This window comes from Podarcis bocagei (genome assembly GCF_964188305.1).
Source record: "Podarcis bocagei genome assembly, chromosome: 14".
NCBI lineage: Eukaryota > Metazoa > Chordata > Lepidosauria > Squamata > Lacertidae > Podarcis > Podarcis bocagei.
The window spans coordinates 37,887,089-37,900,557 of record NC_138139.1 but is presented as its reverse complement, the minus strand read 5'-3'; the positions used below and the strand labels follow the sequence as shown (position 1 = coordinate 37,900,557).

The 13,469-nt window shown below is 46.3% G+C and overlaps 1 protein-coding gene across 3 annotated transcripts in view; it reads right to left on the bottom strand.

The window, feature by feature from the left end:
• Positions 1–13,469, bottom strand: part of CAPN15 (calpain 15) — a 95,496-nt gene that overhangs the window by 20,773 nt on the left and 61,254 nt on the right. For all 3 annotated transcript variants that reach the window (XM_081169840.1, XM_081169842.1, XM_081169841.1), the window contains 2 exons: positions 5,286–6,747; positions 515–723 (listed from right to left, as the gene is read on the bottom strand). In XM_081169840.1, the coding sequence (XP_081025966.1) occupies positions 515–723; positions 5,286–6,747 (1,671 nt within the window). The remainder of the gene's footprint in view (positions 1–514; positions 724–5,285; positions 6,748–13,469) is intronic.

The following is a 13,469-nucleotide window of genomic DNA, read 5'->3' as shown; positions in this document are numbered from 1 at the left end:
TGATCACTGTGAAAAATGCTGCTTGAATGATAACATGTGAAAATCACAGGGCTCAAAAGATTTAAATGTGATGTACATGTGCACATGCTAAGTACAGTCCCGCTCATGAGAAACTTTTCCATTGAGGTCCTGGCTTTGTAGCTCATCTTTTAGCCCTAAAGTGATCCGCATGTTGTCCCTGCTGAGGGGGAAAGCTCCTTTATTCTTGCTGGGGAAAGGTGGTTGGTTTTTCAGATCTTTATTGCATGCCACCAGGGGGCAGCCAACATCTGTAGTCAGCAGAAAGAACGAAAGCTCTGAAAGTAGAAATGTAAAGGCCTTGGGGTGTCCTCCCACTCGGTGCTAGGAAGCCGGCTGAGCTGGCCGCAAATGCACCTGCCAGAATCTTGTGTCAGGATCTACCAAGTCCAGACCACACTCTCTGCTCGCGTACAGTGGCCATTAGCAACAAGGTTCCAACATATCTAATTCCCCTTAAAAGTCACAGTTGAACCCGATTGCCCTTCATTCTTACCAGCAATTTCCCAGGAGCCCTTGCAGGATGTCAGAGGGCCGAGGTGTCCGGAAAACAGACCACTTGACTGAACGGTCCTTGAAGATGCTGCAGTTGATTTCATGAGGCCTCAGCCACTGCTTCACTCGCTGCTGGACACTGTCCCCTTCGGGGAAGCCAACTGACTTGGGCCCTGGAGGGAAACTGTCATCCACAAAGTTGACCTTGTTCTGCAGAGACAAAAATTAAGAAGCCCAAGGGCATCCTTGTTACTGATATTCAGTTCCACATGAAAGCAGGGGCTCCTGCAGCAACTGTTGGACACATGCTGGCAGTCTTGCTTTAGAGACATGCAGGTCCCATCTGCACCATAGACTCAGAGCAGTACTATGCCACTTTAAACAGCCACAGCTTCCCCCAAAGAATTATGGGAACTGTAGCAGAGGGTTGTTAGGAGATCCCCATTCCCCTTCAAAGCTACAATGCCCAGTTTCCTGAGCAGGACTGACTGGCAAATCACTTTAGGAAATGAAGGTCTTTGAGGGGAAAAGGGGTCTCCTAACAACTCTTAGCACACTAAAACTATAGTTCCCTGGATTCTTGGGGGGGGGGAAGCCATGACTGTTTAAAGTGGTACGATACTGCCTTAAATGTAAAGTGCAGATGGGAATTCAGTTCATTCCAACTTTCTTTCCTGTGCATATGCTAGAACAAAAGGTGGCTAAACAACAGCTAAAGCTGCTCCTTATCCAACAAACCCAGTACTGCTGAAGTCTGGCTCTCTCTAGGGTTACAGGTCAATGTCTTTCTCAGTTCCTGCTATCTGAGGACTAGCCTGCACATTGAGGCAGGCATACAGTGAGTCATACCTCTGCCCACTAAAGCGGATGAAACTGCCAACATCCTTTCCTTGATCAGCACCCATGGGGGCCTCAGCTGATGAAATACGAAGGTAAACAGGCAAGTGAGTTAAGCACCTGGGCATGCTCAGTAACAGGCTGAGTAGCCCAGTACAGTCAACCCCTTCTCCCCCTTAAATCTGTCATAGCTCCACTTTACATGTAAGCAAAACCAAGGAACAACTGCTATGAAGGCAGAATGCCCTGAATATCAATTACTGGGGAACAGCAGAGGCAGAGGGCTATCACCCTCATGCCCGGTTTGTGAACTTCCCACTGGCATCTGGTTGGCCACTGCGGGGAAGAGAAATCTGGAGTAGAGAGGACATTGATCTGATCCAACTGCAGGGCTATTCTTACGTTAAACAGTGAGACTTAGACCTGGGACAGTTCCAGGCAGGTGACTGAATACTTGAATCCTCCAGTATAGCCCCGTTTTCATATTTTCAAGCTTAGCTCTGCAGTCAAGTGATGCAGGCAAGACATTTTAGCTCAATATAACCCAGTTTTGTACCAAGCAATGCAGGTATGTGACTTGTGTACATTTGCTGTTATGCAAAATATTCTGCTTTGCACAAGAATGGAGAAGGTGTCCTACAGAGCTATGAAATATGGCTTGATTACTGGGAAAGCCAAATTAGCAGCCTGTCTGGCTTCTTCGGTTTTACTAAGCATGGTTCATGCACTTGTCTCCAACAATAAGGGCTAGAAACTTGTTTTATTTATTAGAAGTGGGGGGGGGGGTGGAGAATGAGATTCTTGGGATGCTGAGTTCTGCATTGCTTGTTCAGGTTACAGAATGCAAAAGTCCCTGATCGTATCCGTATTCAGAAATAGTGATTAGAAAGAATGTGTCAAGAGTCAGACAACCTGATCTGTTCCCCTTCAGCTGCTGTGAAGAGAACCGGAGATCAGCATCCATGATTCCTCGCTTTGCAGGCTTCCTGCAATACATTTCTTCCAGTTAGAGGAAAGGTCGTCATCCTACACACACTTATTTGGAAGGAAGTCATTTTGAATTCAATGAGACTTGCCTTGAAATGAATGTGCAAAGGAGGACTGTACTGCACAGTTGGCTTCTCTCCCTTCCCCTCTGTGCTGCTGTGTCCAGGCAGCAGCCACTGAAGCTCCCTCAAGCTTCAAACCTCCCAGCAAATTTCTACCCCAACGGCCTGTTCTCAGTGCTCGCTGTGCTCCCATTGCCAAGGCATGCGCCGGGGTCAGATGCTCCCTTGAGGTCCCTGAATTACAATGTGATTAATGCTGAAGGCTCTCCCAAGAAAGAAGCAGAGATGAAGGGATGGCATTTCCACATGGAAAGAACATTAGCAAGCTAGAGGAGAATTGAGACCAAGTCGGGGAGAAGTGTGGATCTATTGTGTGTGCGTGCGCGCGCGTCATGCAAATCCCTGGCAGCCAACAAACTGCCTCTCCTTTAGGGGACCAGCCATTGGGGCTTCTAGCTCCAGAGTCTGGATACTGATGCTTCAATACAAATCCATCCTCCACAGCAGAAGACAGGCAAACTCAGGACAAAGTACAGAATTGTCTACTGTACATGGGCTTTCTCATGTACATGTTTCTCAAGGCACATGATTCTTGAACTCCTGGGTGCATGCTACAGTGATAAGCTGCAAGCGCAAGATGTGCCCTCTGAAGGGCTCATACTCATATTAGGCCTGAGGGCAGGTGGCTAAGACTGAGCTGAGAATCAGAAGCCTCCTGTTTGAACCTCACCTCTGCCATAAACTCACTAGATGGCCTTTGGCAAAACATTTTCTTTCAGTCTCAAACCTGTCACACACACACACAGCCCCATTCTGCAATAGAAGGACAGCACCACAGACTTACCTGATAGAGCTGATGTAAGGAAAGAGCTTGGAGTAAATTGCTTTGAAATTTTCTAGACAGAGTTTTCAGCTGCAGTAGCTTGTGTATGAAAACACTCTTCCAAAAGAAGCTTATCTGGCATCCATTGTTTTGTCTATCTGGTACCTCCCCAAGACATTTTTATTTTCCCAGGCCTACGTGAAATAGCTTTATATGCTATGCTTTTTTTTAAAAAAAAAAATCGCACTGATATTCTCCACGCTGTTTTTCCTTTTGTGTTTATTCATTGTGATTTTATATTGACGCATTTTTAAAAATTATTTTCTTCACTGCTGCTTTCACAATTTTACCTAAGGGTAGCCTAATAACATCTTAAATTAAATATATATATATATATATATATATATATATATATAGACTGTACTTTAGCACTGCTGCACGCAAGCAAGCAAGCAAGTGCACAGGAGCTGTGCCACAACTACCCTCACCCCAATAATACACAAAATTGGAACGAATCCCTCAAGTCACTTCAGCACATGAAGATCTGTTCTTCTCAGCACCTACAAAGACCTTCCTCTTCCAACAAGTCTTTGAAGTAGGTATCTTTCGCAGCCTGCATCTTTACTGGAATTGTTTTTAGATGTTTTAATTACTGTATTGGTTGTATGTTTGCTGCCCTGAGCTCCTTTGGGAGGAAGGGTAGGATAGAAATTTAATTAAATAAATTAATAAAATCTGGGGGAAGAGAGAGAATAGATTTTGTGCTTCAGCAAGAATTGGGAGCTGGTGTGTGTGTGTGTGCCAGGGTTTGAGGGAACACAATGAGGGAACATGAGACACACACACACACACGGAGAGAGAGAGAGAGAGAGAGAGAGAGAGAGAGAGAGAGAGAAGGCTTCCTCTATTCCTTGGCTGGAAATTTGGATGCCCTGCATGAAGACCACCTGCTGTGCCTATGCACTGCTCCCTCAGAAGTCTAACACGATTAAATTTCATTTCAGGCACCCGCTTGATGCGGCTTCAATCACCACAGGCCGCTCAGAAATAAAACAGCACTTGATCATTAAAGCCACCGCACAATTAGTTATTAATGAGCGTGGCGAGTGGCCTTTTCCTGAGGCTGCCAAGCGGACCCAGAGGACACCTGTTCTTGCTAATTATACAGGGTGAAATCCCGAAGTTCTTCCTTGGGCTGAGCACCCTTTCACTGCATTCTTTAAAAGAGCACCTCAGGGGTTGGATCTCTGGATGGACTGACCCAGGGCAGGAGGAGGAATATTCCTGGTATGAACATGGATCAGTTGCTAGATAGAACTTAAACCCAATTCTCCTAAAGTGCTTTGGTATTGCTGCTTATTTCAGGGCCAGAACGTCACAAAGATGATTGATCATTGAAAGCCTGCATGCCTGTTAATGACAGTGTCTCACTAGGGGCCCAGGTTCAAATCCCCACTCAGAATGGAGCCCATTGATGCCGCTTTGAGTTCCTTGGAGGAAAATGCAGACTATCAATGCAATAAATTAATAGCTCATAAGTAGGAGCAAGGAGACTAAGCACTTCATGTGCTTCCTTTCCCCCTCCATCCAAAAGATATTAAAAGCATGAGAAGATTTGTCAAAGACAACAAATGCAGTCTGTAAATATGAAACGTGCAACTGAAAGCTAAATAACAATAACAGATACGAATAAAAAACAATGAATGTTAGTTGATGGCGCTCAAGTATTAAAAAATGGCCAATACAGTAGGTAGTAAGCAAGACCAGATAGGGCTGCTACACCAGCTCTCAAAGGATCTTCAAACACTCTCCTTGGTCTACCGGAGAACACGAAAATAAGAAACACATGGAGATCACACACTGAAAACTCAAGAGTTTTGCCCAGTCCTCCTCTGCACTAACTTCTAAGATTTCAAAGAGCACTGCCTATGTCTTTTCCTGCCTGTCTACTGAGTACCCACAGGTCTGGAAACTTACTTTGTATAAATAAAAAGGACTTCTCTTATGGATACAAACTTTTCCATGGTGTAATGACAGGCAAGAGGACACTAAGAGAAACTCACCTCTTGACAGAAGGAGACAATGTTTTCCCAGAGGGCTTTGGCCTCCCCTTCATCTGTCTGCCGCCGCTTCTCCACGTGCATACTTTCCCGGCGCCTGAGTGGCTTGGCGCCCTTGCGCTGCAACAGGTACCCCTGGGGAGTGTGGCAGGCGACACAGTGCTTGGCCTTGAACTCATTGAGCAGCGTGCAAGCCGGGCAAGGCCACTGGCTGGGCCTTTCTGGGGTCACAGGTGGCTGCGAGGGGAAGAGGCGGGCCACTTTGCGGGCCGAGGGGGCCTTAGAGCTGCAGGCTGGGCAGCTGCCTTTGTCTGAGCCACACTCAGGGCATTTGAGAGCCAACTCTCCCTGTGCGCCATGTTCCTGGAAGCCATGCAGCTTGGAGGAGCCGCAGGCCTTGCACTTCTGAGAGGCTGTGGGGTTCTTCAACGTGCACTTGGAACAGGACCAGGTGGTGAAGTCGGGGCTGGATGGACCGCAGGGAGTGAAGCGCACAGAATCGCCAGTCAAGTCAATGGTGTCACTTCCCTTCTGGGAGCTACAGGCCTCGCAGGCGCCAGCTCCCGAGGTGTTGAGGAGGGAGCAGGTGCTGCACTTCCAGGGCGATGGGCTCACCTCCATTTCTTCTTCCAGCACACTCAGCCGCTTTGTCGCCATCAGCTCCTGGAAGCGAATGGCCTTCTGCACAGGTGCTGGTGGGGAGGCCGGCTGGGAGGTCTCAGGCACCGGTGGCTGCAGCTGGGGGGGCACCTCTCGGCGGCTGCGGGGAACGGGGTTGTTTTGGAGGCCGGGGGAGAAAAGGCTAAAGCTTGGCATCTTCTGGCTCTCTTGCTCAATGGTGGCTGCACCTGCGTTGGCAATGGGATGGCTCTCGGGGTTGTCCGTAGCAACGCTGGGCTGCGGGGTGGTGGGTGCTATGTGGAAACCGGCAGGAGCAATGACTTCAGGGACGACCAGCGCCTCTGGGGGGATCTTGGGCAGCGAGAGCTTGCGGGGGCCTCCACAGGCCGAGCACGAGTTGGCCATTGGGGTGTTGTGAAGAGTGCAGCGCTGGCAGGCCCAGCCATCCTCCAGCCCCACTTCCTCCGGGCTCTTCCCCCCAGAGTCCTCACCAGGGCTCTCGGCCTTGGGAAGTTCCTCCTTGCAGGTGCCCTTGGGCTCCACCAAGGCGGTGGGCTTTGGCAGGACTCCGTTGATGATGGGCAGCGGGGAGCCCCCGGGCCCAGGCTCAGGGGTGAAGCCACACACCTCGCAGGCCTCTTTGCCCAAGAAGTTCCGGAAGGTGCAGCGGGCGCAGGCCCATTTCTGCTCTTCTACACTGAGGCGCAGGATTTGGTTGAGGTCGGGCTTCTGACGCGGGGCCTCGCAGATGGAGCATTGGCGCTGTCCTACGGGGTTCAGGAACGTGCAGCGGGTGCAAGACCATTCCCGCACAGCGGCCATAGAACCAGAAGAGTGGGTGTGGCTGCAATAGACAAGAAAGAAAGGCAACCATTACTTGACATCGTAAGACGGGAGCAGAGGGAAGTGTGCTTCCTGCTACTTACAGAATGGGGTCACCCATAGCGTGCTCATGGGGGCAAGGGTGCCCCTGAGTTCTTCTCTGAATGCCTACAATATCTCTGAAACCGCCCCTCCCCACAACAGCCCCTTGGATCATCAGGTGGTGAGGATACTTATGTTCTTCCCTTGGAAAAAATACCAGCACTTTCTCACTTCCTCTTTCAGTTCTATGCACTTTCTAAGGCTCTGATTAATTATACTCAAGTGTCCAGAGGGGGTGGCGATCACCGCATTCATCCCAAAATCCACATGTGCCCACAGCCCTAGGAAAGTCGGCAACTCCCAACTTACAGAATGGGATCCAGACTAGATGTTCCTTTGAGATCAGGTGGCCTTCTGCATGCAAAGCATGTACTCTAACTACCAAGCCATGCGACAGATCCACTTGCCTGCCAGGCCCTTGTTTCAGGGCAATTCCTGCACAGCATGGAACACACTCATGGAACACACAGAAGCTTGCCAGGTCAATGAGGGACAAACTGGAAGCATCTGCCCTTCCCTGCCCTGCAAAGAAGCAGCAGACACAATCTCCCTTACACAAATGGCAAAATCTGCCCTGGTTAAGTCTGTACTTCTGCCTTGCCAATTCAGAGGACAAAGCAAGAGAAACCAACTACACTTTCAAGTTATCAGCTGCTCACCTTGCATGGTAAGCAGGCTGCTACCTTACCCAACAGTAGCAGTTTTTCTTGTATGCTAACTTTTACCAGTGACGCACTTCTAAGGGCATGCTTGTAGTGGGCAAGTAAACAAGTGTTGCCCTGCTTTGTTTTAGCCCCATTCTGAGAAGGAAATAGGGTAGCCACAGTCAAAGAGTACTTAAAATGCCTAACAGCCAGCATCAAATTGTTAAAAGCCAGCCCAGCAGAAATCTGAGGACACATCAGAGCATCAAAGTACAAATGTATAAATATCTGGGCTTGTTGGATCCCAAATTCAATAGTACTTCACATTTTCTTGGTAGTGCTAAAAAGAAGAGAGGAAGTTGCCTTGGGCAGACTATCCATTGCAAACTATTTATATCCAAGACAAGGGCTTGGATAGTGAAAGAGTTAATCCTTGGCTCAGAATTGTCCACTCACTTTACTGTTTCTTTTGGGAAAGGGTGTAGTTCAGGGGTAGAGCACATGTGGAAAGAAGCTTCCAGGTTCAATTCCCAGTATTTCCAGGAGGAAGTGGGAAAGATCTTCATCTGAAAACCTGAAGAGTCTCTGCCAGTCAACATAACGTAGACAATGCTAAATCGAACCAGCTGTCTGACGCACTAGAAGGCAGCTTTCAACATTTCTATATACCACCAAGAAAATCTGCACTTAAATTTGCACAGTATGTCTCTAGAAATCAGTTTATGGGGGTCAGAAAGTGGCAATTTCCAGACTAGACTTGGCCCCTTAAGACGAGCCACTTGGCCATTAGCTTGCCAAGCCCTTTCCCTCTATGGAAACAGCTGAAGGAGGCAAGAGAGCACAGGAAAGAGTATCTTTTTCTTCCTTGATTCTATCTCCTTGTCTCCACCTCCCCCCTCCCCTTAAGGGCTCTTGGCCAGCAAAAGTACCCATAGAATGACATTTAATAGGTTTTTAGCTCTGCTTCTTCAGCGTGAGCATTAACAGAGGGGTGATTTGGGGGAGCAGCTCTCTAGGGTTTCAAGGCCTGAGTCTTTCCCAGCCTACCAGGTGATGCTAGGAATCAACAATGGGTCCTTCTGCATACTGAGGAAGGTCTATGACAGGGGAAGGTCTATGACTCTGTAGGTCCCAGGTTCGATACCCTGTATCTCCAAGTAGGACTGGAGAAAATCCCTTCTGAAACCCTGGAGACCTGCTGTCAGTCAGCCTAAACCACTGGTCAGGCCTCTCTAATGGGTTCACGGCCTGATCAAGGAGGGCCACAACAGGAAAACTACCACCATGCATATATATGGTAAAATATTAAGAAATGGGTCACCAAATGCATGTTTGAATTAAAAGTGGGTCCTGGGTCTGGAAAGGTTGAAGATACCTGACATAGACAATACAGAGCTAGATGAGTCAATGGTCTGACTTGGTATAAGGCGGGTTCCTATGTTCTTGTGAGAAAGCCACACTGCTGCAAGATGCATAAGGGCGCCTGGAGTCTCCCACACCAACCACTGCAGACTTGGACTTAAAACTCCAGTGCTTTGTCATACTAACAGCCTCAGCAGTGGAAATTAATTGTGTTCCCAAGAACAACAGTCAGTGATCTGTTTGGAGGGGGCGGTGGTGAAGGGGTGAACCAGTTGTGCGCTTGGTATCAGGTTATGCAGTCTCCCACTCTTCCATTCATTTCATCCTCCTTGTTGTCATTGCCCTTCTCCTCACTCTGCTGCTTCCACAGGACTGCTCTCCCTCCCCTCTTGTCTCCAGCTGGCCAATTATTTTTCAAGCCCTGGGTTGCTGCTGTCCTAGTTACAAGGACATCGCTGCCTGCCATGCGCACCCTGCCTGATGTCTGACTAGCAGCAAGGAAGGAATGGCAAGGGGAAGTCCCGAGATGCACACTCCACTCTGCCTTGGTTATGCTAGGACACAGTCTCAGTTTGCTTTCCTCCATCAGGGACTAAGCCAAAGTGTGGCTAAAACATCTAGCTAACTGCAGAAGACCTAAGGACCATCAGGTGAGCACACTGAATCAGCCTCCCCCAACTTGATCCATTGCTTTGGCCGGGTTCACATGGACAGCAGCAAAACAGGACCCCCTGCTTCTCTAGAGTTATTTCTGCTTGATGTCAACCATAGCTGACAGGGTACAGCAGGCATCAAATGCTCCTGGGATTCAAACCTAACATTTTACGTCAACCTTCCCCAATCTGGGGCCCTTCCACCAGTCTCAACCAGTAAGGCTGAGGAAGTCTGTTTTACACCATTACAAACGGAAGGAATGGTGGCAGCTTGGGGTGTGTGTGTGTGTGTGTGTGTGTGTGTGTGTGTGTGTGTGTGTCCTCCAAGGGTCAGTGCTTTGGACAAGGCCAGGAGTTATGACCCAAACAAGCTGCCCTTCCTTAGTCTTGCAAAAGCCCAGCTTCTAATTCTGGCTTGCATCCAAGATTAGTCATACTCAGAGTAAAGCCACTGAAATTAATGGGCATGCCTAACTTGCACCCCTGTCTTTTCTGTATTAAATTCATTAACGGTTAGCTAAAATATTAGAGTGAGAAGGCCATACAGAGTGCTAGTGGTAGCAATGCGGATAAGGGACTGAGCTATAAATCAAGAAGTCCCTGGTTTGAATCCTGCCTATGTCATACAACTCACTGGGTGGCCTGAGGCAAGCCATTCTCAAGCCTCTCCTTCCATCTGCAATGCAGGGAATCATGGACTTACCTTACAGCAGTGGTTCTTAACCTTTTTGTGCCAAAGATCCCTTAAAGAATCTGATTAAAGCTATGGAATTCCCCCCCTGCCCCATCCACAAAGCCAATTGTCAAAGTAACAGGAAGAAAATAGTATTTGTGAATTCGGGGGGGGGGGGGGATTCTAAGTGAACGTGGACTTAAAGTTAAGAACCCCTAGCACACATGATCGCTGGAATAATTACAACTAGATAGCACCCGTGAAGCACCTCATACACTTAAACATAGTATGGAAACATTAAGTATTACAAAGCAATACATTAAAGTATGGTGCAGACCACATTTTCCTCCTGCTGTAGCTTCTGAAGTTTACATTGTTGAAAGCCACCCTGAGTAAGGCATAGGCCTAGTAAGGCAGGACATATATTTTAAAACATTAAATAAATAAATACCCCCTCAAGCTCCCTAGCAAATGTCAGTACTAGAAATCACAGCCATGAAAAACATTTCTGATCTATAAACAAGCCAACCTACAGGAACGTAACAGGGAAACAGGTATATTCACAGAACAAAAACAGGAGTAATAGAATATGTTATCCTCTTTCTTCAAACAAAAAGGAACTGGATTTCAGATGAGGTGTCCAGTTTTAGTTTTTATTCCCTCCCTCTATCCCCCATCTCAGTGCTAGGCCTGCTAGGCAACCCTCTCAAGAACCAAAAATTATAGCTTGCAGTTTAATGCCATGTAGCAACCGCAGGTGCCTTTATAATCCAGATTACCTGACTTTTTTTAAAAAAAGTGTTCTGTTATTCTGGATTCATCCTGCAACTGTCCTACCAAAGTAATAACAAAGGTGAGCATTCAAAGTTAACACCACTACTACTTTACATATTTCCCAAATCAGCCGTGTTAGCTTGGTAGCAGACTTAAAAGCAAATTGGAATTTGCAATTTCCCATTGAAGGGAAGAGGTGTCATGATCTCACTCTCATGTTACACCGCTGCTACTAGCAGTTCATGTTTAGCTCAAGTCGGCTGATGATTAGAACTGGCCCCACAGATACAACAGAGGAAGCAACAGTCAAAACATGCAGACTCGAATTAGGTAGAGCCAGCTACTTACAAACCCTTTATACTTCCAGACATTTGCTAAGATTCTCAGGAAGCCAAATTCCACAGGTCATGAAGATAGTGAGCACTGTCCAGTTACTATGGCACAGGTTTTCCTCTTTGTGCCAGAAGGGAGAGCATCTCTGAGTATGTGCAGAAAGCTCTCGCCTCACCCTTCACAATCAGCTCACATGCATCTGGGATTGAAGCAGGTCTTTCAGATGAGATCGGATGGTCCACTCCCTGCCTCCAACAACTTGTTTTAGAAGTAAAATGTTGCCTTCCTGTGACCACCCTGTTGCACTTCCTTGCACAGGAACTCAGAAAACCAAAGACTAAAAATACTCAACACCAAAGGGCGTCCAGAGGTTCAGCTGAGAACTTCTGAAGGTGGCACTATTTCTTTGAGGAAGGGCGGCTCTTCCAAACTTGGGTCTTTTGTTCTTTCTAGCGATTAGTCTGTGAAATTGAAAGCCAACCTTAGAAGACAAGAAGAAGGGTAAAGATTCTTCCCAAATTCAAACAACAGGATAGGAAATGTACAGGAACAGCAAAAGGTAATGTAGTGGGGGGGGGGGGACATCTGCAGAATGTCAAGATGAGTCTTGCTTTTTGCAGTAATATATGTACCATAAGAGGACAGCAAATTAATTGCTGAGATGATTCCTAGAAATTTAGTAGGTTGGTGTTAATTTGGCACTGTCGGCTATGTCAGAACACATGTCACCAGGCAGCAACCACAACTAATCTGCATATTTCAGGTGCATGTAATTAACGTAATTTGCATACTATCTTCAATGGCATGGCAGGCATCATAAACAATTGGTGGGTGTTACATTTATTCTATAGCATTTATATTCAAGAAGGCTCGTCTGCCACTAATGTGAAAAATATGAGTCAGCCGTTGACAAATGGAGACCTACTGTGAATTTCAGCTTATTTGTAATTGCTTCCTTGTGTTGTCACCATATTTTAAAAACTTGTTTCCACAAGCATGAGAGCTAGAGACTTGTGTTTTTAATCTGACTGTAAACCAGAAAAGAAATGATTCCAAGCAGGGCACCATACAGAGATTGTTACTCACCCTAGTCTATTTGAATTAGGGTATACAGTTTATTTGGTTTTTATCTCCAATTATTTCTATCTTGCTATCTAAAAGGTAATCAAAGTTGCTAACATGAATTTATAAAAACGCAAATAAAGAGAAGTAAAATTAAAAAGAAAACTGGGTTGTTGCAAGGATCAAATGGGGGCAGATCATGTGTAGGAAAGATGTGTTAAAAATGAAATGAAATAATAAATAGTTCAAAAATCTGAAGACAATTCAGCACATTAAAATAAAAAGTTTGAAATGACTATAAAAAGGCTTTCATATCCTGCTGAAAGGGCAAGTGAACCTCCCTCGGGGGGACATTTCATAGCTTTGGTGCCACAGCTGAGAAGACCCTGTCCACCATGCTCACCAGCCACACCTTTGAAAGCAGGGGAGACAGAGTAGGCTCTCCAATGATTGCTCAATTGTTCAGGTAGGTTCTGATAGAAGAAGCTACTTTTTGAGATATCATGGACCCAGAGCATTTAAGGATTTACAGATCAAAACCAGAATTTTTAACTGAGCCCAGAAACAAACTGGAAGCCAATTCCACTGTTCGCTGCAGATGTGGGAGTTTCAAAACTCTCATAGTTCTCCCATTCACTTCAGTGCAAGGGCCAATTCTAGGCATAGAGCTCTTCTTTTCAATGATGTGAATGGGGACGTGCATAGGAGCTCTGTACAAGCACAAAATCCCAGTGTTATCAGATGTGGGAGGGGCGAAAACACTGCTCCAACATGCAGGGGATGGGGTCTGAGGAATGAAATACATAGCTGGGGCAAAAAAAGCTAAGAATTTCTACAAAAGCATAAGTCCTTCAAAATTAATTACTTTCTGATAGATTTTGTTCTTTTGCTTCTTGTTGATTTCCAGTAATTTTCTAAATTATTATAATATTAGTATTGCATTGTATGTATTATTATGATTTTCCAAATTATTATATTAATTTTATTTTTAAAATTAGAAAATTAACAATGTAACACAGAAAGGGATTATTCTAGATGGTGCCAAGGTCACATGTACCAACAAGCCACCCAGGGGGGAACCTCTTCAAAATTTGTGTGTCCACGGGTCTTGCGGAGTGATAACATGCTGTGATAATGCAGT